Here is a 27,528-nt window from a genome sequence, read left to right on the forward strand (position 1 = left end):
ACTCGGGTTCAGTTCCCGGATTCGGAGTCTGTCTGTGTGGAGTTTACACTTACTTCCCGTGTCTGCGTGGGTTTCCTCCGGGTGCTCTGGTTTTCTCCCATAGTCCGAAAGACGTGCTGGTTAGGCCATGCTAAATTCTCCCTCAGTGTACCCCAACAGGTGCCAGAGTATGGAGACAAAGGGATTTTCACAGTAACTTCATTGCAGTGTTACTGTAAGCCTACTTGTGACACGAATAAAGAAACTTCAAGCTTTTACGATCTTTCTCCATGTCAACTTTCGACATTGACTGCAACATGTCAGACACAGAACATCGGGAATTACGGATATGGAGGGAATCTCATTGAAATAACTGTTCAATCTCCTGAATATGAAGAAAGTTGCAACGAGAATCTCCAATCCCAGTGTCTTTGTGGAATCGATATTAAACAGAATGTGATTGAAGCACAGCTCCTTACAAAAAACAGGATTTGAATTCCAAACTCTATTGCTGACACTCGGACTCTGTTGACCCGACTGCAGAGAGTTCAGGTGCTTGTTGACAGAGCCAAGGGCAATGGATCCCCAAATGTATCCAAATGTTCCAGTAGAGTTTTTCCAGAGTATCAGGGACATTTCCCAGTACGGATCACTGCGATATTCTCGCTGGTTCAGACTCCAGGTGATGTCTCCAGTGACCCAATCTCCTCACATGTCACAGAGTTGCCTTCAGCCAGGAGCTGGGGGAGCTGCCTTCAGCAGAGTGGAATCATAGAATCATAGAAACCCTACAGTACAGAAAGAGGCCATTCAGTCCATCGAGTCTGCACCAACCACAATCCCACCCAGGCCCTACTCCGAGATCTCTACACATTTACCAACTGATCCCTCGATCCTACGAATCTCGGGACACTAAGGGCAATTTTTAGCATGGCCAATCAACCTAACCCGCACATCCATAGGCTCTGACTTTTTAACACCTTGTTCCCAGAATTTTACATTCTTTCAACAATAATTACTTCTTCTGCTAAATGAAACTGACAGAACTTCAGGTTCTGAGGAGCCAGATTTTGCAAAGTGACTGACTGTGGTTTCATGACTCCATTTCCTGCTGTCTTCTTCTTCATTTAATTTTCTGATACAATTTATTTTTGACACTCATTTCAGCGTTGTGAGACACAGGAGCTGGGGGACTGACGACAAGCACTGATCTGATCTCCAACAGAACGATGTGGATTTTGATTCTCCTCATTTCCTCTCTGCCCGGTGAGTAACAGCAGTAAAAAGTCTGACAACACCAGGTTTTAGTCCAACCTATTTATTTGATAATATTCTCACAAGCTTTCGAGGGGACAGCCTCTTCGTCAGGTGAATGGAGAGTTCTGGCCTCAGACAGAGCATATAAAGCACAGACAGTTTAGAGATTACTGATTAATCTGATTAATTGATTGGAGTAATCTCTAAACTGTCTGTGCTTTATATGCTCTGTCTGAGGCCAGAACTCTCCATTCACCTGACGAAGAGGCTGTCCCCTCGAAAGCTTGTGAGAATATTATCAAATAAATAGGTTGGACTAAAACCTGGTGTTGTCAGACTTTTTACTGTGTTTACGCCAGCCCAACGCCGGCATACCCACATGGTGAGTAACAGCCAGAGCTGGACAGTCAGAAAATCAGTGTTAGTTTAACTCTAGTCTGCCGGTTATACAAATATATGAGAGAGAGAGAGAGAGAGATGTTTAAATATTTGGAGACCTGTAAAAGCACAAAAGGAGGTTTCTCCTTGCGGTGGGTAGAGTCTCTGGAGCAGATTCTCCGACCTCCCTCACAGCCGGGATTTTCCCATCCCACTGCAGCGAACGGAGATTTGTCTGAGCTTCTGATTCCCCGTCCTCTCTGGCAGCCGCAGTGGGACATGAACAGCCTGAGGATTCTGGTCTTCCGGCTCCTGCTCTTTATGGGAATGGAAGATGGGATGGAACAGGTTCATGGTCAACCTGCAAAATTCTTCCAATACAGTGAAGGCAAGAGGGAGAGATACTCAATCAGCCATGTCTTGATGTGGAGTGGTGTCCCTTATGCTACAGTCTCTGGATTCAGGCTGGTGAACACAGTGAGAAGTCTGACAACACTGTGCTGTTATATGCTCTGTCTGAGGCCAGGACTCTCCATTCGCCTGACGAAGGGACAAACCCCGAAAGCTTGTGAGTTTACTATCAAATAAATCGGTTGGACTTAAACCTGGTGTTATCAGACTTCTTACTGAGTTTACCCCAGTCCAACGCTAGCATCTCCAAATTCAGGCTGGTGACCAGTTCTCGGAAGAACAAGCTATTGGGAACAGACACACACATTTGCTGAGTCTGCTTCATCTTTTTATAGATTTGGGAAGTCGTTTGTATTTAAAGGATGAAAATACTCAGCAAATATAAATTGCTAATATTTGTGAGATTTTGTACAGTAACTCCTTGTGATTACATTATCGCACCATGGAAATATTTAGCAACTAAGCAAAACAGCAACATTCATTGTGAATGGGAATTTGAGGACAATTTAGTTTCTCAAAATTTAGATGAGTCACATTTTTAAAATGAAAGGCCTTTTTTGTATTTGCTTTTTATGTACATTTTAGTATTTTTTTTAAATGTAACCTGATGTCCAATATATATTGAAGGCTGCAGCATTGAGAACCCCACAAATACGTCTCAGGTTTGTAGAAGTTTAAAATAGGGGTAGCATGATGCAACAGTGGTTTGCACTGCTGTCTCACAGCATCAGGGACCCGGGTTTCATTCCAGGCTTGGGTGACTGTGCAGAGTCCGCATGTTCTCCCTGTGTCGGCGCGGGTTTCCTCAGGGTGCTCTGGTTTTTTCCCACACTCCAAAAGACGTGCTGATTAGATGCATTGGCCGTACTAAATTCTCCGTCAGTGTATCCAAACAGGCGCGATGGTGTCAAGCCGAGGGGATTTTCACAGTAGCTTCATTGCAGTGCTAATGTAAGCCGATGTGTGACGAGGAAATAAACTTCAGAGTTGATAAGATGTTATTTTATGAAGCTCTGTCAATGTCACTGTTCCTCACTGACAGATGGTTGATCTGTATTACCTTTCCCAGAACCAACCTTTTTCTTCTAATTGTTTAACTTTCAATCACTGGATTTTAGTTATTTGTGCTGCCCATTTTAACATGACAAGATTACGCTGCAGTGAGGTTTTGGTTAATGACATCAATGCCATTAATGATGAAATATAATTTCAAACAAACACTGTTTTACTCCCAATCCCAGCTACACTCAGCCTCTCTGTTAACTCATCTTTAATTTTTCCCGGATCTTTTCTCTCATATCCTCATATTTTCCCTCAAGTTTTTTAATTGTTTTGGAATCCCCATCCTCTCATTTATTGTAAACTCTTTTTGAAATGTCAACCACATTGCTGTGGATCTGGAGTCACATATAGGCCAGACCGGGTAAGGAAGGCAGATTCCCTTCCTTTAAGGGCATTAGTGAATCAGATGAGTGTTTCCGACAATCGGCAATGGTTTCATGGTCATCAGTAGATTCTTCATTCCAGATATTTTCTTTCTTGAATTTAAGTTCCAACATTTGCTGTGGTGGGAGCCGAACCCGGATCTCCAGATCATTTCTGGATTAATTGCGGAGTGATAATACCACGAGGCCATTGCCTCCCCTTAAGTATGAGTATGAAAGTAAGCTTCCAGCAAACATAATAACTGAGTGTGAAAGTTTCTATCGGGACGTAAAGAGAAAGAGATTGGCAAAACAAATGTAGGCCCTTACAGTCAGAAACGGGAGAGTTCATAATGGGGAATAAAGAAACGGCTGATGAATTAAACTTGTACTTTGCTTCAGTTTTCATAATATAACAGAAATATGGCAAGAAACATGTTTAAGTGAGGAGCTGAAGGAAATCAGCATTCGTAGAGAAATGGTTTTGGGGAAATTGATGGGATTGAAGGTGAATAAATCTCCAGGTCCTGATAATCTTCATCCCAGTGTACTTAAAGAAGTGGCCCGGGAAATAGTAGATCCATTAGTGAGCATTTTCCAGAATTCTTTAGATTCTGGACTGGTTCCTACAGATTGGAGGATAGTTAATGTAAGCCCGCAGTTCACAAAGGGAGGTAAAGACAAAACAGGGAACTATAGACCAGTGAGACTAACGTCGGTCGAGGGGAAGTTGCTCGCGTCGATTATCAAGAATTTAGTAACTCGGCATTTGGAAGGCAGTGGTATCAGACAAAGTCAGCATGGATTTACAGAAGCTAAATCATGCTTGATGAAACTATTAGAATTCTTTGAGGATGTAACTGGTAGATTTGATTGAGGAGAACCAGTGGATGTGGTTTATATGAGGGGAGACTAAGTCGGTTAGGGTTATATTCACTGGAATTTAGAAGGATGCAGGGGGATCTCATAGAAACTTATAAAATTCAAACAAGATTAGAAAAGGTAAATTCACCAAGAATGTTCCCAGTAGTGGGGGGGTCCTGAACTAGGGGGTCATAGTTTAAGGGATAAACCTTTTAGAACTGAGGTGAGGAGAAATTTCTTCACCCAGAGGGCGGTGAATGTGGAATTCACTCCCACAGAATGTAATTGAGGCCAAAATGTTTTGAGAATAAATTTGATGTTGTTCTTGGGGCTAAAGCGGTCAAAGGGATGTAGGGGGAAGAGGGGATCAGGATATTGAATTCAATGATCAGCCATGATCAAAATGAATGGTGGAGCAGGCTCGAAGGGCCGAATGGCCTACTCCTGTTTCTAGTTTCTAAGTTCCTTCGGTCCTGCTCAGTGATCAGTCTCCAAATTTCTGAATCTTCCCTGACCAAACCTCAATCTCTTTCCTTTCTATGTTTGTCAGCAATGTTCTCATCATCTCCAATTCCTCCTGCAGTACAGGTTGCAGCAACAAAGTTGAGAAGATGGAAATTCTGCTGAAACCTCACACAACACCACACTTCCAGTTTTCCACACTCCCTTCATTCCCCTCTCACCCTCCCCAGACCTCTCACCACCCCCAAACCCCCCCACGGCAAACAAAAAGGACTCTGTTTCCCCGAGTTGACCCAAACCTCCCCCTGATTTCCACTCACCTCCCCAGGAGGCATTTAAATCCCGACAGACCTCCAGCCATTCCCCTAGGCCACCCATCACCAAGGCCTGCAAAGATAACTCCCTGACATCCGCAGCCCACCCACGATCCGAATATCCCCCCTTGCCAGCATCAAATTCATGTCTAACCCCCAACGCACCCACTGGCAACGTCCCAAAATTCTCAGGTCTGTACAAGGGTCTAAAAGTTAAGGTTTATTTATTAATCAAAAGCAAGGCTTACATTAACACTGCAATGAAGTTCCTGTGAAAGGTCTATAGTCACCGTAATCCGGCACTTGTTCAGGTCAATGCACCTAACCAGCACGTCTTTCAGGATGTGGGAGGAAACCAGAGCACCTGGAGGAAACCACGCAGACACGGGGAGAACGAGCAAACTCCACACAGATAGTGACCCACGCCGGGAATCGAACCCAAGTCCCTGGCGCTCTGAGACAGCAATGCTAATCACTGTGCCACCCCATGTCTATTTCTGTGCACAAAATCTTTTGATGAAGTCACACACTGGAGTGAAACCCCACAGTGTGAGGCAGAACCTGAATTTCCAGCTCCCCTCCGCTCTCCCAGTTCCTACCTGTGAGTCAAGAAAATACCCCAAAATGTTTCAAAAGTAAACCATTGATTGTGAAATACTTTGCGACACTCTGAGATTGTGAAAAATCTCTATTTAAATTATTATGTTAATCTGCATGGAATTTAACTCATAAGAATGTACGTATTTGAATGAAGCAATTATTTCCTGTTCAATTTCTGAAATGTTGTCTCCTCAGTTTCAGGTGCATTGTGGGCAGAAACAAAAGGAACAGGAATTGTGGGAAGAGTGATCACAATAAATTGTCACTATGATGCAGGGTACAAGTCACATATTAAATATTGGTGTCGCGGCTGGACTCGCCAGTGTGATGTTGTCGCAAAGACAAACTGGCAAAATGACAGAATATCAATCACTGATCACACAACACGAGGAGTATTTGTTGTCACTATGAAGGATCTTCGCGCAGGAGATGCAGGATGGTACAGCTGTGGGATTGAACAAAGTGGTTACGATCCACTGTGTTATGTCAAGCTTCAAATATCTCACGGTATTTTTCTCAGTGATTATCTTTATTCACCTCGACTGAAATGTTCGATTCATGTTTTATCCGCGGGGAAACGTAGGCAGCTCCAATATCCCGAGCAGTGCAGAGTCTGGCAGCGAGAAGGCAGCGGTTGGGGAAACTGACTTATGTTACATTAATCCAATGTCGAGAGCTCGCATTCAGAATAAAAGTAAAATTCAGACAATAACAACACTTTCGTGGTCATCAGTAGATTCCATATCCCAGTTACATTTTATTGAATTTGAATTCGGCTATCTGCCATGGCAGGATTCAAACCCAAATCCCCAGAACATTCACTGAGTTTCCAAACAGTCCAGCAATAATACCACTGGGCCATCACCTCCCCTATAGAATCCCTCCAAAGAATTGACCAAGATCCAGAGGCTTCCTGATATAATGGGTGACTCAAGATACTGAGGTCAGTCGAACAGAGTCCAACTTTACAAGTGAATTAACCTGGAGTTGTCACATTGTTTGGATGGTAAAAGCAGCCTCTTTATTAACTGTTGAGACATTGGCCTCGATTTTCATTCCAGAGGCAGGTCGGGAGAATTTGGAAAATTCCCAACTCAACCTGCCCGCCTCGGGAGAAACTGCGCACAAATGACGAGATCGTCATTGCTGCGGGGGACAGGGGTGGGGGGTGTTGGTTGTGGACTGGATACAGGCCAGTCGGCACAAGAAGATAGGCACAGAGAGTCAAAGTTTAAAAAAAAGTTTATTTATTAGTCACAAGTAGGCTTACATTAACACTGTAATGGTGTTTCTGTCAAATTCCCCTAGTCACCACACTCCAGCACCAAGTCACCCACACTGAGCAAGAACTTAGCATGGCCAATGCGCCGAACTAGGACATCATTTGGACTGTCAGAAAAATCCAGAGCACCCGGAGGAAATCCATGCAGACACGGGGAAAGCATGCAAACTCCACATGGACAGTGACCCAAACCAGGAATCGAACCCAGGTCCCTGGCGTGGTGAGGCAGCAGTGCTAACAACTGTGCCAATGCAGTGTGGTGACAGGCTGTTTAAAATGATCGCCTCTTGTCATGGGATTTTGTCCCAGGAAAAACCAAGGGCCCTCCATCCGTCACCCCTCACAGCCCACAAGAAATGTGGATGGATGGGAAGAGCTTGGCTGGAAGGGGCATTGAGGGCACAGGGATTGGGCAAAAGGGCAGAGCAGAGCTCTGACTGGGTGTGGGTAAAGGTGCATTTGCTTCATGAGAGGACATGGAGGGTGGCAGGGTGGACGAGGAGGACATTTTTTAAAACTTTGCTTAAATTAAAATGACTCAGTGAAAATCCCACTCACTATCCCGAGCAAACCTTCAGATCAGAGTCAAAATCTTTGCTATTTTCACAGGGGCTTCTTGAGATTTGTTCATGGGTAATCTTTTGATTTTAAGAGCCTTTATTTTGATTTTTGGGTGTTGATTTTTCATTCTCATTTACTCCTTTACTCAGTGATGGAATTGTCAGATTAGATTCTGAATTCATGTTCGTTTATAGAGTCTCTTCCTTGCGCGAGTGTGTGTTGGCATCATTGAAACGTTTAATTTTAATTCAAAAGAAAAGATAATACTTGATCATTTATTGTAAATAAATCTCCCATTCTTGATTTCCAAACTGAAGATTCTCGATACTCGCCAGAGGTAACTGATTAGGAATGATTCTCAGATGTGAAGCCCCTGGGCACCGGGAAGGGAGGAGGTGAAAGTCATCATAAATCCTCGTAGAATCCCTACAGTACAGAAGGAGCCCATTTGGCCCGTCGAGTCTGTAACAACCACAATCCCACCTCCCATCCCTGTAGCCCCACACATTAACCTTGCGAATCCCCTGATACTATGGTCAATTTAGCATGGCCAATAAACCTAACCTTTGGATCGTGGGAGGAAAACGCAGCACCCGGGGGAAACCCAGGCAAAGACGTGGAGAGAATGTGCAAATTCCATGCAGACAGTGATCCAAGGCCAGAATCAAACCTGGGGTCCCTGGCACTGTGGAGAAGCAGTGCTAACCCATGCAGGTGTTGTAACTCCTGCTCCTGAATGGGAAGATGTTTCCTCTACATTGCTAAAATTAAACATATTGTAGAAAGGTTCTGTCTGCTGTGCGGTTTGACAGTGTGACAGACTGACTGACTGACCATCTATTTTCACTGACCAAGATCAGTTTATGTTTCTGCTGTCTGTCTGTCGATGTGCTTCTTCTCTCTTTGGGAAGCTGGTTTGAAGCTGTAACATTTGACAGTGCTAATAGCAAATCCCCTGATTGTTACAAGAAAAAAGCTGGCAAATCTCAGCAGCTCTGACAGCATGTGGAGAGAGAATAGTGCCAATGTTTTGAGTCTAGATGACCCTTGGTCAGAGCTGGCTAAAGGTCATCCAGGCTCGAAATGTTGGCTTTACTCTTGCTTCACAGATGCTGTCAGACCTGCAGAGATTTTCTTGCATTTTTTTGTTTTTGTTTCAGATTTCAGCATCTGCAATATTTTGCATTTATCTCCTGACTATCCCAGCACCAAAAAAAAACTTGCTAATATTCTGTGTCAAATGAAATACTTTCGGATTAAAAAATAGGTCTGTTGCAATCAGCAAAGTAGATTAAACACGTTCCGCTTTGTCGAAATTAAGTTAACGAGAAGCTGATGGTCTCTGGTTTTGAGCTTTATTCATTTTATTGAAAAACTGCCCATTTCAGAAGGTGCTTCGGGATTTGGTAAATAGATGTAGAGTTTCTATTCTATAGGAAGGCAAAGGAGTAAAAACTCACACAAATCTGATCATCATTATTTACGTTCAAAACTCATCAGCTGCCTCACTGTACCAGCAGTGATCAGCTCAGAGCAGGGCCCTATATATTGTTCGAGAACATTAAGCAGCAACGAACAATAGTTATTAAGAATAACTATAGAGAACAATGTAAACCTGGACAAACCTATCACAAAATCTCATTCGACATATGTGATAAGTGACTGAGTTTGCAACACCTGTTTCCTGTGCTGTCCACCAACCTTTTTCCAACCCACAGCCGAAGATATGTACTTCCTCATCACAATGGAGAGAGTTCCAGGCACATAGGGCGCGATCTTATCGCCATGTTCCCACTGCAGCGGGATGAGAAAATCCTACTGGTGTGAGCAGTCAGAAAAGTCCGGCCATAGTTCCGTTCCAGGACGACACAACTCACGTCTCATCAGAAAGTTAGACAAATACTAATGGTATGGGTTTGTTGTGACCACATGAGTAAGGGTGGATGTACGACCCTCTTTTTCTCACACAATTGATTGTAACAGCTTTGGAAATTTAAAAGGATGAATGTGCCAATTCGGTTTAAGAGCTTTAACTGTTTACATGCTGATTGCGAAGAACTCAGTCAGAAATATTTCCTTCAGTTTCTACAGGAAACACTTTCCATTCTGCTGAAATTAAGTTTACTGGAAATTGATGGTCTTTGGTTTTGAGCTTTAATAACTTTATTGGAAAACTGCCCATTTCAGCAGATTTACTAAATAAGTACAAATTTTTTATTGTACAGGAAGGTGCAGCAATAAAAACTCACACAATTCTGATCATCATTGACTTACATTCAAAAGTAACTGCGTGGACAGTCAACACGAGGAAGAAATTTCCCAATGGGGCCTCATAAGATCTCGTTGCCATGCCAACTGGGGTTTTCAGTTAGCAATGCAGACAGGCCACATTGTCCGGTCAGGATCAGGGTCAGGCAGCTGTGGGATTTTCAAGGATAAAGTAAACTCACCCGGGCTTGCCCCTCACTGTCTCCATTCTCAGATCAGCAACTCCCACCTCAGCCAGGTGAGACCCTCCATCACCAGGACCCCACACACTCTCCTTGATTGGATGATTAGTTCAGTCCCTGGCCTTTAATTGGGTGGGGCATTGGAAATTGCAATGGGCATTCCTAAAGTGCAGCGTGTGGTGTCTGGGCCCAGACTCTCTCCTGTGTCCCGATCACAAACCCTGATTAAATATTTTCTTTATTCATTCATGGGACTTGGGCATCGCCGGCTGGCCAGCATTTATTGCCCATCCCTCGTTGCCCTTGAGTAGGTGGTGGTGAGCTGCCTTCTTGAATCACTGCAGTCCACGTGCTGTGGGTTGGTTCACAATGCCATAAGGGAGGTAATTCCAGGATTTTGACCCAGCGACTGTGAAGGAACGGCGATATATTTCCAAGTCAGGATGGTTTGTGGCTTGCAGGTGGTGGTGTCCCCATGCATCTGCTGCCCTTGTCCTCCTAGATGGAAGCAGTCATGGGTTTGGAAGGTGCTGCCTCAGGATCTTTGACGAATTGTTGATCTTGTAGATGGTAAACAATGCTGCTACTGAGTGTCGAGGTGGATGTTTATGGATTTGGTGCCAGTCAAGCTGGCTGGTTTGTCCTGGACGGTGTCTGTTGTGTTGGCATCCACCCCATAGAGGAGTAGATGTCAGATTCCAACAAGGCCAACCACACCTGAGATTCTGAAGGGCAGTGAATTGGAGAGTATTTAATTTTCAGATGTTCAGTCAGTATCTAAATATTTGTTTTTTCTCCACAGAACCCATGTCTGTTCCTGAAGTTAAATTTCTATCACCACCAAATGCCTCATGTTCTGGGGGCTCAGTGTCCGTCTCCTGTGAGTCTGCCCAGGAATCACTTCCCATTCAGTACACATGGTATGAAAAGACCCCGTCTGAAGATTCAAAGATCTCTGACACCAATAAACTGGATCTACATTGTCAATCCTTCACACAGCAACATCATCACTATTACTGCACAGCCTCAAATAACCAGGGAGACAAATCCAGTGAAATGGTTAATGTGTCAGTGATCAACAGAACAGGGGAGAACTACAGTTCTGAGATACAAATAAAAAGTATTGGTAAGTGTGACTGTAAACAAACCATCTGGTGATTGAATTTTTGAAGAAATGTTTATCTCATAAGAATTTCCGGCCATAACGGGATTTGCGCCCACAGTGGACAGGCCCAAATAGTCACCCATCCCCCACCCCTACCCCCACCTCCACAATGCTGAACTCTTGTGTCTGGATGGTAAATGATGTCAGAGACAAAAGAACAAAGGGAGAAATTAGGAGCACGTAACTAACACAAATCGACATGGCATGTGTAGTGCCCAACTCAAATAAGGTGACAAACAAGTTCAATAATACTTTATGAAAGAGGAGTGAAGAAAGTAAATTAATGAGGGCATGAGGAAAGGACAATGAAATGAGATTAACTGGGAAGATCTTCCAGTGAATCAGCATTAAAGTGATGGCAGAATCTCCTCCCTCTGGGCTATAAAATTCCATCATTCCAGAAAATTCCCCATTCTAAATATTAAATGTTTCATATTCTATCCCCCCGGCGCCCCACAAAAAAAATGTCCCTACTCACAAAGAACCAAGAAGAGTACAACACAGGAACAGAACCTTCGGCCTTCCAAACCCCTGCCAATCATAATGCCCCAACTAAATTTTTTTTTTAAAAATCTGCCCTTACTCAATCCATATCCCTCTATTCCCTCCCTATTCATGTACCCATCCAGATGTCAGCGTTCAGGAATGGGACGGCGATAATTATGGGGGATTTCAATCTACATATTGATTGGCTGACCCATGTTGGACGCGGTGGGCTCGAGGAAGAGTTCTTGGAATGCTGCCGGGATAGTTTCCTCGAACAGTGTGTGTTGGAGCCGACGAGGGAGCGAGCTATCTTGGATCTGGTGTTATGTAATGAGGCGGGTAGAATTAGGGACCTTGTGGTGAAGGATCCTCTTGGGGAGAGTGATCATTGTATGGTGGAATTTTTGATGCAGATGGAGGAGGAGAAAGTGGGTTCCCAGACATGTGTCCTTTGTTTGAACAGAGGGGAGTACGGTAGGATGAGAGAGGAATTGGCGAATGTTGATTGGGGGAGCGCGTTGGATGGTAGGTCTGCTGAGGAGCAGTGGAGGATCTTTAAGGAGATCTTTCTTGGTGCTCAGCAGAAATTTATTCCGATGGTTAAAAAGGATCGTAGGAGGAGAGATAATCAGCCGTGGATAACAAAGGAGGTGAAGGAAAGTGTTAAATTAAAAGCGGAGGCGTTTAGAGGAGCTAAGAGTAGTGGGCGAGAAGAGGATTGGGAGAGATTTAAATGTGAACAAAGAATGACAAAGAAGTTGATAATGAAGGGTAGGATAAACTATGAAGCTTGGCTAGCGCTTAATATAAAAAAGGATAGCAAGAGTTTTTATAAATACATAAAAAGGAAGAGGCTGGCTAGGGTGAACGTTGGACCCTTAGAGGATGAGAGGGGGGACTTAGTGGTAGAGGATGGGGAAATGGCTGAGGCCTTGAATAACTTTTTTGTTTCGGTCTTCACAGAGGAGGACGTGAATAATTTGCCGGGAAAAGATGGAAAGATGTAGGAGTGGAGGGCCTGAATGACATTATTGTTATGAGAGAGGCGGTGCTCGACAGACTGGAGGGACTGATTGTGGACAAGTCCCCAGGACCGGATGGAATGCATCCAAGGGTTCTGAAAGAAATGGCGGAGGTGATAGTGGATGCCTTGGTGATTATTTTCCAAACGTCGCTGGATTCCGGGGAAGTGCCGGAAGATTGGAAAACGGCTAATGTTACGCCGTTGTTTAAGAGGGGTGGCAGGCAAAAGGTGGGGAATTATAGGCCGGTTAGTTTAACGTCAGTTGTAGGAAAAATGTTAGAATCCGTGATCAAGGAGAAAATAGCGAGGCATCTTGAGGAGAATTGTTTGGTAGAGCAGACGCAGCACGGTTTCGTTAAGGGGAAGTCGTGTCTGACGAATTTATTGGAGTTCTATGAGTGTGTATCTAGGGCGGTGGATAGAGGAGTGCCGGTGGATGTGGTGTTTCTGGATTTTCGGAAGGCGTTTGACAAGGTGCCTCGCAAGAGGTTATTACAGAAGGTCAGGGGGCATGGAGTTGGGGGTAGGGTGTTCGAGTGGATAGAGGATTGGCTGTCAAATAGGAGGCAGAGAGTGGGGGTCAATGGGTGCTATTCGGATTGGCGGTTGGTGACTAGTGGAGTGCCCCAGGGGTCGGTGCTGGGGCCTCAGCTATTTACCATTTATATAGATGATCTGGAGGAGGGAACCGAGTGTATGGTGTCGAAATTTGCTGATGACACCAAGATTGGTGGAACGGCAAATTGTGCGGAGGGTGTGGAGACTCTGCAGAAGGATCTAGATAGGCTGGGCGAATGGGCCAGGAACTGGCAAATGGAATTTAATGTTGGCAAATGTGAGGTTGTCCACTTTGGTAGGAATAATGGTAGGAAGGACTATTACTTACGTGGCGAAAAACTGCAGCATGCGACGATGCAGAGGGACCTCGGGGTCCTTGTGCATGAGTCGCAAAAACCCAGCCTGCAGGTGAAGCAGGTGGTCAGAAGGCAAATGGGATGCTGGCCTTCATAGCGAGGGGGATTGAATATAAAAGTAGGGAGGTCTTGCTGCAGCTGTATGGGGTACTGGTGAGGCCGCAGCTGGAGTGCTGTGTGCAGTTTTGGTCGCCGCACTTACTCAAGGATATTTTGGCTTTGGAGGGAGTGCAGAGGAGGTTTACTCGGCTGATTCCGGAGTTGAGGGGGTTGAACTATGAGGAGAGGCTGAATAAACTAGGCTTGTACTCGTTAGAGTTTAGAAGAAAGAGGGGAGATCTCATTGAGACATATAAGATGATGAATGGGATGGATAGGATAGAGGTGGAGAGGCTCTTCCCGCTCAGAAAGGGTAGTAAGACTCGAGGGCACAGCCTCAAGATAAAGGGTGGGGGGGGGGCGGTTTAGAACGGAGTTGAGGAAGAACTTCTTCACTCAAAGGGTGGTGGATCTCTGGAATTCTCTGCCTGTTGAAGTGGTGGAGGCTGCCTCGCTCAATATTTTTAAGACGCGGGTTGATAAATTTTTGATAAGCGAGGGGATTAAGGGTTATGGGGAGAGGGCGGGAATGTGGAACTGAGCCACGACAGATCAGCCATGATCTTATTGAATGGCGGGGCAGGCTCGAGGGGCTAGATGGCCTACTCCTGCTCCTATTTCTTATGTTCTTATGTTCTTATGTCTCTTAAATGTTGCTAATGTGCCTGTATCCACCATCTCCTCTGGCAGTGCATTCCAGGCACGCATCACTCTCTGAGCGAAAAACTCCCCCCAAATATCTCCCTTAAACTTTCTCCCCCTCACCGTGAACCTGTCCCCCCTTGTAATTGACACTTCCGCCTTGCAAAAAAGCCTCTGACTATCCACTTTGTATATGCCATTCATAATTGTGAAGACCTCTATCATGTCTCCTCTCAGTCTCCATCTTTCCAGTGAAAATAATCCTAGTTAATTCAACCTCTCCTCACAGTCAACACCCTCGCGACCTTCTGGCAACATCCTTATGAACCTTCTTTGCGCTCTCTCCAAAGCTTCCATGTCCTTCTGGTAGTGGGGTGACCAGTACTGCACACAATACTCCAAATGCGACCTAACCAAGGTTGTATATAGATGCAACATGATTTCCCAACTCTTGTAATCAGTGCTCCAGCCGATGAAGGGAAAGTATGCCATATGTCTTCTTAATCTCCTTGACCACCTGTGTTGCCACTTGCAGTGAACTGTGAACCTGCATGTCCAGGTCTCTCTGTATGTTAATGTCCCTAAGGGGCTCTACCATTTACAGTGTAATTCATGCCTAAACCTGATTCTCCAAAATGCATCACCTCGCATTTGTCCGGATTAAAATCCATCTGCCATTTCTGTACACAAGTCTCCAATCTATCTATATTTTGTTGTATCCTCTGACAATCCCCAGCACTGTCAGCAACTCCACCAATCTTTGAGTCGTCCATAAATTTATGAATAAGACCACCCACATTTTCCTCCAGATCATTTATATACCAACTGCAGAGGTCCCAGCACTGATCCCTGTGGAATACTACAAGCTACAGATCTCCATTCTTTAAAATTACACACTTCCACTTTAGTCTGTGCGAATGTTGCTGATTTGTTTTCCACAGACTGAGAGAAACACGTTTCCTAGTGGTTGTTCTGGTCAAAAAAAGAGCAAAATGAGGTTAACTGGGAAGATCCTCCAGTGAATCAGCATTAAAGTGATGGCAGAATCTCTTCCCTCTGGGCTATAAAATTCCATCACTCCAGAAAATTTCATTGTCCTAAAAATTAAATGTTTCAAATTCCATCACCCACCCACTGCCCCCCAAAAAATTGCTTCGAAACAACCAAGAAGAGTACAACACAGGAACAGACGCTTCGGCCTTCCAAACCTCTGCCAATCATGAAGCCTCAAATAAATTTAAAAAAATCTTCTGCCCTTACTCAATCCATATCCCTCTAATCCCTCCCTATTCATGTACCCATCCAGATGTCTCTTAAATGTTGCTAATGTGCCTGCTTCCACCATCTCCTCTGGCAGCGCATTCCAGGCACGCACCACTCTCTGAGCGAAAAACTCCCCCCAAATATCTCCCTTTAACTTTCTCCCCCTCACCATGAACCTGTTTCCCCTTGTAATTGACACTTCCGCCTTGCAAAAAAGCCTCTCACTATCCACCCTGTCTGTGCCGCTCATAATTGTGTAGACCTCTATCAGATCTCCTCTCAGTCTCCATCTTTCCAGTGAGCTTTTTCTGTTTGCCACACATTCGATGGTGCAGTTTTCATTATTCATGTAAATCACTTCACCATCAACCCAATCTCAGCAGGTCTGGCAGCATCTGTGGAGAGAGGAGCAGAGTTAATATTGAGTGGAATATGATTCTATTTTGGAACAGTGTGGGATGATGTTATTGGGACTTTCTTACTCACTGAACAGATATCTCACCATTGTTATATTGCACCAGACAATGTTGCTGTCCCAGTGACCAGTCAATTCATAACATTCTTACTTCGAAGATTTTACTTTGCATTACAGATATACTGAGGAAATTTAATGAAACCAGCTCCATTTGATCTGCATCTAATCATCATGAAGTTGATCAGTGAAACTCTAGTTGATTGCTCCAGCTAACGTGCCTTGTCTGTGCGGTGCTGCTACAATAGGTCAGAGTGTAAAGAGGAGATTAATGTTTCAAACATGAAGCTGCCTCATTCCCTTCAAATCATTCTGTATTTCTTCCAGTTTGCTCAGTTTCATTATCTGGAATGTGATTCGCTGGGGGCTCTTTACCCTCCTGGTGATTTGTGTTATTTCGGTCACATGGTGCACGAGGAAATCTCAGGTGAGGATTATGGACTTTACAACAATCATTCTGCAAGTTCTCCATCAATTATTTAAAACAACATTGATCGCAGATATTGTAAAGAGAAGGTTGCATTGAAATCAATGTCCACAGGGGGAAACAAAGCCATCGGCACCACTGGTGGCTTTTTTAAAAGAGATGTAAGGGGGAGGTTTTTCACACAGAGGGCGGTGAATGCACGGCCAGAGGAGGTGGTGGAAGCAGACTCTATAACAACATTCAAAAGACACCTGGATGGAGACATGAGAAGGCAGTGAATAGAGGGATATGGACCATGGAGAGGCAAGAAAATATTAGATGAGAGAGGTATCTGTACCAGCACAGACTTGGTGGGCTGTTCCTATATTGTTCTTTGCTCTGCCGTATTACTCGGAACGAGTGCCACGGTGTCACGTTGGCAGGACAGTCTGTGACTGAGCCCACCCTGACAGCAACTTAGTTTCCTAAAGATTGAAACGCTATTTTTAAAGCCTGGCCAGATTTATAAATGTTAAGATGGTACTGCAATCCCCACATTCACCACCCTCCCACCTCAAACACCATGTAATACCTCCACCCCACTGTCCCCCCCCCCGACTCCCAACACTGATCCCGACATTGCTTGGCAACTTCCCTGGTATTTCCCCCAGCCAAGTTGTAATAAGAACATAAGAAATAGGAGCAGGAGTAGGCCGTCTAGCCCGTCGAGCCTGCCCCGCCATCCAACAATATCATGGCTGATCTGAAGTGGATCAGTTCCACTTACCCGCCTGCTCCCCATAACCCTTAATTCCCTTGTCTATCAGAAACCTATCTACCGGTGACTTAAAAGATATTCAGCAAGGGAGCCTCCACCACTTCAATGGGCAGAGAATTCCAGAGATTCACCACCCTTTGAGTGAAGAAGTTCCTCCTCAACTCCGATCTAAACTGCGCCCCTCCCCCCCCCCCATTATTTTGAGGCTGTCTCCTCTAGTTCTTTCTAAGCGCGAATGTTATTTGCCACATGTCAGGCCAATCCTGGATGTTGTCTCGATCTTGCTGCAATTGGACATTGAGGCTTCAGTATGTGAAGAGTCACAAATCATATTAAACATTGTGCAGTCAACAGCAAACATCCCCATTTCTGACCTCATGTTGGAAGGAAGGGCATTGCTGAAGATGGTTGGGCTGAGAATCCTTTGTAACTCGTTCGTGATGTCCTGGAGCTGAGATGGCTGAACTCCAACCATAACAACCACCTTCCTTTCTGCCAGGTGTCACTCCAACCATTGGAGGGCTTTCCCCTGAGTCCCATTCACTCCGATTTTGTTCAGGCTCCTTAATACCACACTCAGTCAATTGCTGCCTTGATGTCCAGGGCAGTCACTCTCACCTTCTCTGGCATTCAGCTCTTTTGTCCATGTTTTAACCAAGGCTGTAATAGGTCCTGGAGCTGAGTGACCCTGGCTGAACCCAAACTGACCATCCATGAGCAGTTTATTGCTGAGTAAATGCCTCTTGGTGGCACTGTTGATGACCCCTTCCATCAGTTTACTGATTATTGAGATTAGACTGTTGGGCAGTAACTGGCCAGGTTGGATCTGTCCTCCTTTTTGTAGAGACCTATTTGAGCAATTTTCCACATTGCCGGGTAGATGCCAGTGTTGTCGCTGTACTGGAAGAGCTTGCCTAGAGGTGCGGCAAGTTCTGGAGCAGAAGCCTTCACTATTATTGCCAGAGAATTAATCACAGCCAGAGGGAAACATCAGTTATCCATGAGAAAGTAATGTTACATGTCTTCATGAGGGATACAAATGACAGTTCTTTTACAATGGATGATCAATGTGATCTCGAAACTGCCCCAAGCTTTGCCTCAATCTGTTGCCACTTCCAGAATTCTGTTCAAGACTGAAATGTCAATTGATGCATCGTTCTCCCAGTCTCAATGAATCTGATGATTTTCTTTTCCAGTCACTCAATGAATCCGATTCTCACTGTTGGAAAATGAAGATTCCAGGATTCCATCTACATTAACGGAATTTTGCATCCTAGTCAAATACTCATTCCTCATCCAGCTTTCAACATTTCTTTTGCCAAATCTACAAAATAAAATGTTTTTTGTCATTTCATGATTCAAACCAAAACTTTAGTGGCTGTGACCTTCAAGTTGCATATCTACATCTGGACAATAACTGATCTGTTTGCTGACCTGATGCCTAGAATTCTCGTTTCATATTCTTAACTTAATCTCTCTCAATTTAAAGATGAGCACATTCTGGACACCATGATTTTTGCAGTTACTGGAAACAATTCACTCCAATGATAAGTTCCACATTGAATGTTCCTGTATGACAATAGGATGGGAGACACACTGGGTTAAATAAACAGTTGTTTTCTCAAGATGGCACCGGAGTGAGGTGACTTCTTGCAAGCTATGCCCAGCATACTTTCTAATTCTATCTTTTACTCTCGTTCTATGCTTTAAAACATTGTTCTAACTCTTTTAAATTATGAATGCAACATTGCATTCTGCACTTTCCCCTTTCCTTTTCTATGAACGGTATGCTTTGTCTGTATTGCACTCAAGATAATAAACTTTTCACTGGGTACCAATACCTGTGACAACAATAAATCAAATCAAATCAAGAATGTATTTCCCTTTCCTTCAGAAAGCTGAATTTCTCTTAATTTCATTCTGTTATGATTTTATCTTTATTTCAGAAAGCGCAATCTACACTGTGAAAGTTTCCCTGTTTCCGAATGTTTACAAGTTCAGGTTCAAGCCTGAAGCCTAATCCCCTGTCTGAGCTCCACCTCTCTTGTTCCCCCTCCCCACACTGTCTCTGTGCTGTGGGACAGCTGCTCCAGCTGCTCGACAACAGCCAGTCCTGGATGATCCAAAATTACAACCCAACATTGTGAACAGTGAAACCATTGTCTTTTTCCCCCACAACAAACACCTTTGACTCCATCTATCTCCCTGTCCAATCGCGTCCTCATCCACACTGTCGGTACCTCCTCACTCGGCTATTCCAATGCCTGGGCATCTCCCACCCTGCATTAAATTCAACCCATCCAAATCCCTCTGCCAGTTTTACTGGGATAAAGGCTCTATATAAATGCAAGTTTTAGTCCTTGAACTCCACTCCACCCAGAAGGAAATAAAATAAATTCAGGATAAATCTGCCCTCAACTGGTAGGAACTGTTTTTCTAAGTAGTTGCTGCTTGATTTTATTGGAGCTTGCCAATTAACTGGTAATTCTACTGAACACATCAGAAATCCAATTAGAGACTCCCAGTCACTGAGCTACCTACAGCCATACTCGTCTCAAAAGATCTGATCTTTTCTGATCACAGAAGCTAAAAGACTCATGCCTGGTTAGTTTTTGGATGGGAGACTGCCTGGGAATACCAGGTACAGTCGGCTACACAAAAAGATGTCCCAGTCGGTGCCAGTAATTTTCACCTGTCTTCACTTGGAAACAGGGCACCTGTTGTCAATTGTACTCGGATTCAGGGAGGGGCCAATACCAGGACTGGGATATTGAGTGTGGAATGGAGTCTGACAGGTTCAGGAGTGAATTTGGCCTCTCTCCCTCAGACTCACAGTGTGCAGGTTACAAGATGTCTCCCTCCCTCAGTCTGTCACTAAACCCGAGAAGTTTATTTGGTGACAAACGCCACTCGCTTTCAGGGCTTTGATCCTTTGGCAGGTGAGTGGGGAATTGACCTGACGAAGGGGCAAAGCCCCGAAAGCTCGTGGTGTTTGCGACCAAATAAACCTGTTGGACTTTAACCTGGTGTTGTGAGATTTCTGACTGTGTTTACCCCAGTCCAACTCCGGCATCTCCACATCATGACTAAACCCGAGACTCAGACTATTACTGGTAGTACAGTGTGAGTGGGGCTTATACAGGAGCTCCTGCCTTGATGTCTCTCTGTGTGGGGGTTGATGTATCTGGGGTTGAATTCCCAGCATCCCTCTCTCTTTACAGCACCAACTTCCCCCATATCCCCACCACCCTCCCCCACCAGCACCATCCCACCCCTCACTGTATTGTAACAGAGAGGTCAGTTCCTTTCTCCATATGGAACAGATTGCTGTTCGAGACCTGATTTTCTTATTGGTTTCAATGGTTGAAAAGGTTTTGTTTGATATAGAATGCTGCCAGTGAATGTTCCATCGTAAGTGAACAGAAACTCAGTTTAACCACAATTTATTTCCTCCTCAAATAAGTTGATGTTTGATGAGCAGCAGCTGAACTCTGAAAAATATATTTTGAAGCTGATTACACCTCATGGTGGTTTAACCACGAGAAAAATGTGTTGCTGGTCTCAATGTTGATGTGTGACAGAGATGTGTGAATACACAATAGCTGTTAGGTACTAAATGAAGGGTTGTGGTTGCAATTGGGGGAAGGTGATCTGCATTGTTACAGGGCTTGTTAGAGGCAAACATCATGGTCACTGATCCATTTTTGGACTCCACGTGATCCAGATGGAGAAACAGTGAACAGGTGTACAGGCTTCATTGGAACCGCACCATGAGTCACTTACCCCAGAGGGAAACGCTACTGAGCTGGATGAAGTCTTATGAATCATAGTCAAAAGCAAAGGCCAAAGCTGAGTGAAAATGAATGGATTGATCTCCATCGATTACCAAAATTGCTGAAACCTTCATCGGTTAATCTGTGCCGGGAAATGAGGCTGTATTCCTGCAGCTCGGAACATTGATGGTCCTTTCCGGAATTGGGTGGCAGTTTCCTCAGGACTCATCGGTATGTTCATCAACTGCGCACCATTCCACACTGAGCCAGGCAAGGATAAAATGTTGGCTGAGCATGGATTTTATGATCAGAGTGTCGTCTCTCACAGCCTGGCATTAAAGTAAGGGGTGAGTCTGCCCCCAACTGGCTGCTTTACCACTCACCCATTCAATGCCCTTTGGGATTGAGGCCCCCTTCAGGATGGAAGTCCCAGTTCTGGGAATGGGCTGCCAATCAAATGGCCCATCGTTCACACCCCATGATGCATCGGTAAGTTCCAGACTGTGATGTTTTCAGCAATAACACTCACAAGCCAATCACAATAATCATTGGGGAAATAATAATTACCCTGTTAATTAGTACATTTAATTAGTCACATTTTTTGGGCAGTGCATTCAGACACCCACCAATCTCTGTGTGAAGAGGTTTTTTTTGTCTAATCCTTCTACAAATTCCCTCAAATCTATGCCCCAGGGAACTGATGTCTCGGCTGGGGGAGGTGATGGCCTAATGCTGGAATTTTAATCCAGAAACTCAGCTCATGTTCTGTGGATCCAGGTTCGAATCCCACGATGGCAGATGGCGGAGTTTGGATTCAATAAAAATAATCTTGAATTAAGAGTCTATTGATGACCATGGGACAATTATCGATTGTCGGAAAAACCCATCCGGTTCACTAATATCCTTCAGGAAGGGAAATTTTCCATGCTTACCTGGTCTAGCCTAAATGTGACTCCACAATCACAGCAATGTTGTTGACTCTCAACTGCCCTCCAAGGGCAACTAGGAATGGGCAATCAATGCTGGCCAGGCAGCGACGCCCATGGCCCATCAATGAATAAAAAGTAACAGGCCTTTTCCTATCCACCTTATCTCGGCCTCTCATAGTTTGGTACATCACAATTAGATCATCCCTCAGCCTGTTCTCTTCTAAGGAAAACAACATTCGACCATCTAAACTTGTCTCGTAGCTGGAATTTTCCCTGCCTACATTTTTGTAAACCTCCTCTCTGCTCACTTCAGAACTATTCACTCCTTCCTGTAACGTGGTGTCCAGAACTGTACACAAAACTCCAGCTGTGGCCTAACCAGTGTTTTGTCCAATTCCAGCATTACACCAAATAAAGGAGAGCATTCACCGATCTCTAATTCTCCAACGCTGCCCGTACACTCTCGCCTTCCACTGATTTGACCCTGTTTTTACTTTTCATCGCTGTAGCCAGTCATTTTTGATACATTGATCTTTGAACTTAGTAATTTTGCCTTTCTAAATTTTAGGGTTTTTTAGTCCTGCTTTATTTTTGTCCTTTTACGTAATGGTTCCAAACCTAAGTGTATTAAACTCACTATCACCAGAATGGCCCCCACTGCTACTTCATCCGCTCACTCAAATTAATTTCCTGAGACAAAATCTATACCCTCCTCCTCTCATTGGGCTTGTTACTGCTGGCTAAAAAACTTCTCCTGAATTCAGTTCAAGAATGTTGTGCCCCTGTGTTGCTCACATTGTTCATATTCCAGTTGATAATCGGGGTGATTGAAGCCCCAACTGTTCTTGCCCTATTGTTTTTGCATTCAGAAATGTTCCTGCCTATTTGCTGATCTAAATCCTTTCCACTACTTGGGGGGTTTATTCTGGAGGTACATAAAGGATGGAGTTCACTGAGAGCTCAGGCCACCATCAATACTGTTAATAAACAGGATATTGTGGGGAGTGCCGGCTGTGACACTCAGCTGCCCATCAACAGTCTTCAGCCCCAGCCCACGGAGCACAGTTCATGGGAAGGTAAAGCCCTGCCTCAGGCTGATCGATATATCCTGGGTGGGTGACTGAACCGTTCCTGAGCAAATGGGACTGAAGTCCTCCCAGGCAGGAATCGTAGAGCAGGAGTTTGTCTTGCAATTGTTGGTCTCAGGGGGAGGGACAATTAAAAAGTTGCTCAGTGCCAGCCTGCACAGATATGGTTTTGACCACAGAACCTGTCACTTTACAGGATGTTGAACCATTTGCTCAGATATTCATTGAGTTGTAAATGAACTGTGAATTAGCAGGTGCACCTGTGAATCTACTTCACACATTCAGCGCTCTGTGGGAAGGGGCAATGATGAATCTTCTTGTCAAACACTTGCATCATTTTATACATTTTCTATTCCAGCTCAGGAATTTCCAACCAGGGGGTTCCTGAGAATGTTTCAGGGGGCCCACTGTTAAAAAGCAGACACAATTTGCCTCATTTATCAAATACAGGATTGTGTTGGTGAACAAGGAGAAGCTGATTAAACTGTCACTCAGATTAATCCATTTATATTTGGGTGGCACAGTGGCGTAGTGGTTAGCACTGCTGCCTCATATCACCAGAGACTCGGGTTCAATTCCCGGATTCGGAGTCTGTGTGGAGTTTACACTTACTTCCCGTGTCTGCGTGGGTTTCCTCCGGGTGCTCTGGTTTTCTCCCATAGTCCGAAAGACGTGCTGGTTAGGCCATGCTAAATTCTCCCTCAGTGTACCCCAACAGGTGCCAGAGTATGGAGACAAAGGGATTTTCACAGTAACTTCATTGCAGTGTTAATGTAAGCCGACTTGTGACACTAATAAATAAACTTTAAACTTTTACAATCTTTCTCCATGTCAACTTTCTACATTTACTACAACACGTCAGACACAGAACATCGGGAATTACGGATATGGAGGGAATCTCATTGAAATAACTGTTCAATCTCCTGAATATGAAGAAAGTTGCAACGAGAGTCTCCAATCCCAGTGTCTTTGTGGAATCGATATTAAACAGAATGTGATTGAAGCACAGCTCCTTACAAAAAACAGGATTTGAATTCCAAACTCTATTGCTGACACTTGGTCTCTGTTGAACCAACTGCAGAGAGTTCAGGTGCTTGTTCACAGAGCCAAGGGCAATGGATCCCCAAATGTATCCAAATGTTCCAGTGGAGTTTATCCAGAGTATCAGGGACATTTCCCAGTACGGATCACTGCGATATTCTCGCTGGTTCAGACTCCAGGTGATGTCTCCAGTGACCCAATCTCCTCACATGTCACAGAGTTGCCCTTCAGCCAGGAGCTGGGGGAGCTGCCTTCAGCAGAGTGGAATCATAGAATCATAGAAACCCTACAGTACAGAAAGAGGCCATTCGGCCCATCGAGTCTGCACCAACCACAATCCCACACAGGCCCTACCCCGAGATCTCTACACATTTACCAACTGATCCCTCGATCCTACAAATCTCGGGACACTAAGGGCAATTTTTAGCGTGGCCAATCAACCTAACCTGCACATCCATAGGCTCTGACTTTTTAACACCTTGTTTCCAGAATTTTACATTCTTTCAACAATAATTACTTCTTCTACTAAATGAAACTGACAGAACTTCAGGTTCTGAGGAGCCAGATTTTGCGAAGTGACTGACTGTGGTTTCATGACTCCATTTCCTGCTGTCTTCTTCTTCATTTAATTTTCTGATACAATTTATTTTTGACACTCATTTCAGCGTTGTGAGACACAGGAGCTGGGGGACTGACGACAAGCACTGATCTGATCTCCAACAGAACGATGTGGATTTTGATTCTCCTCATTTCCTCTCTGCCCGGTGAGTAACAGCCAGAGCTGGACAGTCAGATAATCAGTGTTAGTTTAACTCTAGTCTGCCGGTTATACAAATATATGAGAGAGAGAGAGAGAGAGATGTTTAAATATTTGGAGACCTGTAAAAGCACAAAAGGAGGTTTCTCCTTGCGGTGGGTAGAGTCTCTGGAGCAGATTCTCCGACCTCGCTCGCAGCCGGGATTTTCCCATCCCACTGCAGCGAACGGAGATTTGTCTCAGCTTCTGATTCCCCGTCCTCTCTGGCAGCCGCAGTGGGACATGGACAGCCTGAGGATTCTGGCCTTCCGGCTCCTGCTCTTTATGGGAATGGAAGATGGGATGGAACAGGTTCATGGTCAACCTGCAAAATTCTTCCAATACAGTGAAGGCAAGAGGGAGAGATACTCAATCAGCCATGTCTTGATGTGGAGTGGTGTCCCTTATGCTACAGTCTCTGGATTCAGGCTGGAGAACACAGTAAGAAGTCTGACAACACTGTGCTGTTATATGCTCTGTCTGAGGCCAGAACTCTCCATTCTCCTGACGAAGGGGCAAACCCCGAAAGCTTGTGAGTTTACTATCAAATAAATCGGTTGGACTTAAACCTGGTGTGATCAGACTTCTTACTGAGTTTACCCCAGTCCAACGCCAGCATCTCCAAATTCAGGCTGGTGACCAGTTCTCTGAAGAACAAGCTATTGGGAACAGAAATACACATTTGCTGAGTCTGCTTCATCTTTTTATAGATTTGGGAAGTCGTTTGTATTTAAAGGATGAAATACTCAGCAAATATAAATTGCTAATATTTGTGAGATTTTGTACAGTAACTCCTTGTGATTATATTATCGCACCATGGAAATATTTAGCAACTAAGCAAAACAGCAACATTCATTGTGAATGGGAATTTGAGGACAATTTAGTTTTTCAAAATTTAGATGAGTCACATTTTTAAAATGAAACGCCTTTTTTATTTTGTTATTGCTTTTTATGCACATTTTAGTATTTTTTTAAATGTAACCTGATGTCCAATATATATTGAAGGCTGCAGCATTGAGAACCCCACGTCTCAGGTTTGTACATGTTTAAAATAGGGGCAGCATGATGGCACAGTGGTTTGCACTGCTGTTTCACAGCATCAGGGACCCAGGTTTCATTCCAGGCTTGGGTGACTGTGCAGAGTCCGCATGTTCTCCCCGTGTCGGCGCGGGTTTCCTCAGGGTGCTCTGGTTTTCTCCCACACTCCAAAAGACGTGCTAGTTAGATGCATTGGCCGTACTAAATTCTCCCTCAGTGTACCCAAACAGGCGCCAGGGTGTCAAGCCAAGGGGATTTTCACAGTAGCTTCATTGCAGTGCTAATGTAAGCCGACTTGTGACGAGGAAATAAACTTCAGAGTTGATGAGGTGTTATTTTATGAAGCTCTGTCAATGTTACTGTTCCTCACTGACAGATGGTTGATTTATATTACTTTTCTCATAAGTAACCTTTTTCTTCTCATTGTTTAACTTTCAATCACTGGATTTTAGTTATTCGTGCTGCCCATTTTAACATGACAAGATTACGCTTCAGTGAGGTTTTGGTTAATGACCTCGATGCCGTTAATGGTGAAATATAATTTCAAACAAACACCATTACACTCCCAATCCCAGCTACACTCAGCCTCTCTGTTAACTCATCTTTAATTTTTCCCGGATCTTTTATCTCATATCCTCATATTTTCACTCAAGTTTTTTAATTGTTTTGGAATCCCCATCCTGTCATTTATTGTAAACTCTTTCTGAAATGTCAACCACATTGCTGTGGATCTGGAGTCACATATAGGCCAGACCGGGTAAGGAAGGCAGATTCCCTTCCCTTAACGGCATTAGTGAATCAGATGAGTGTTTCCAACAATCGACAGTGGTTTCATGGTCATCAGAAGATTCTTCATTCCAGATATTTTATTTATTGAATTTAAGTTCCAACATTTGCTGTGGTGGGATTCGAACCCAGGTCTCCAGATCATTGGCAGAGTTACTGGATTAATTGCCGAGCAATAATACCACAAGGCCATTGCCTCCCCTTAAGTATGAGTATGAAAGTAAGCTTGCAGCAAACATAATAACTGAGTGTGAAAGTTTCTATAGGTACGTAAAGAGAAAGAGATTGACAAAAACAAATGTAGGCCCTTACAGTCAGAAACAGGAGAGTTCATAATGGGGAATAAAGCAACGGCTGATGAATTAAATTTGTAGTTTCCTTCAGTTTTCATAAAGGAAGATATGAATAATGTAATTGAAGTATGGAGAGAAACGTGCTTAAGTGAGAAACTGAAGGAAATCAGCATTTGTAGAGAAATGGTTTTGAGAAAATTGATGGGATTGAAGGTGAGTAAATCTCCAGGTCCTGATAATCTTCATCCCAAAATACTTAAAGAAGTGGCCCAGGAAATAGTAGATCCATTAGCGAGCATTTTCCAGAATTCTTTAGACTCTGGACTGGTTCCTACAGATTGGAGGATAGTTAATGTAAGCCCGCAGTTCACAAAGGGAGGTAAAGACAAAACAGGGAACTATAGACCAGTGAGACTAACGTCGGTCGAGGGGAAGTTGCTCGCGACGATTATCAAGAATTTAGGAACTCGGCATTTGGAAGGCAGTGGTATCAGACAAAGTCAGCATGGAATTACAGAAGCTAAATCATGCTTGATGAAACTATTAGAATTCT

At 44.2% G+C, this 27,528-nt stretch overlaps 1 protein-coding gene across 1 annotated transcript in view; it reads left to right on the top strand.

The window, feature by feature from the left end:
• The first annotated feature begins 1,208 nt into the window (after positions 1-1,208).
• LOC145357151 (uncharacterized) overlaps positions 1,209-27,528 on the top strand; it is an 85,403-nt gene continuing 59,083 nt past the window's right edge. Inside the window, exons 1-4 of the mRNA XM_080210308.1 lie at positions 1,209-1,245; positions 5,885-6,196; positions 10,785-11,108; positions 24,737-24,826. Of these exons, the coding sequence (XP_080066434.1) occupies positions 1,209-1,245; positions 5,885-6,196; positions 10,785-11,108; positions 24,737-24,826 (763 nt within the window). The remainder of the gene's footprint in view (positions 1,246-5,884; positions 6,197-10,784; positions 11,109-24,736; positions 24,827-27,528) is intronic.

The sequence above is a fragment of the Carcharhinus amblyrhynchos genome, chromosome 22 (assembly GCF_965287045.1).
Source record: "Carcharhinus amblyrhynchos chromosome 22, sCarAmb.v2.hapA, whole genome shotgun sequence".
NCBI classification, from domain to species: Eukaryota; Metazoa; Chordata; class Chondrichthyes; order Carcharhiniformes; family Carcharhinidae; genus Carcharhinus; species Carcharhinus amblyrhynchos.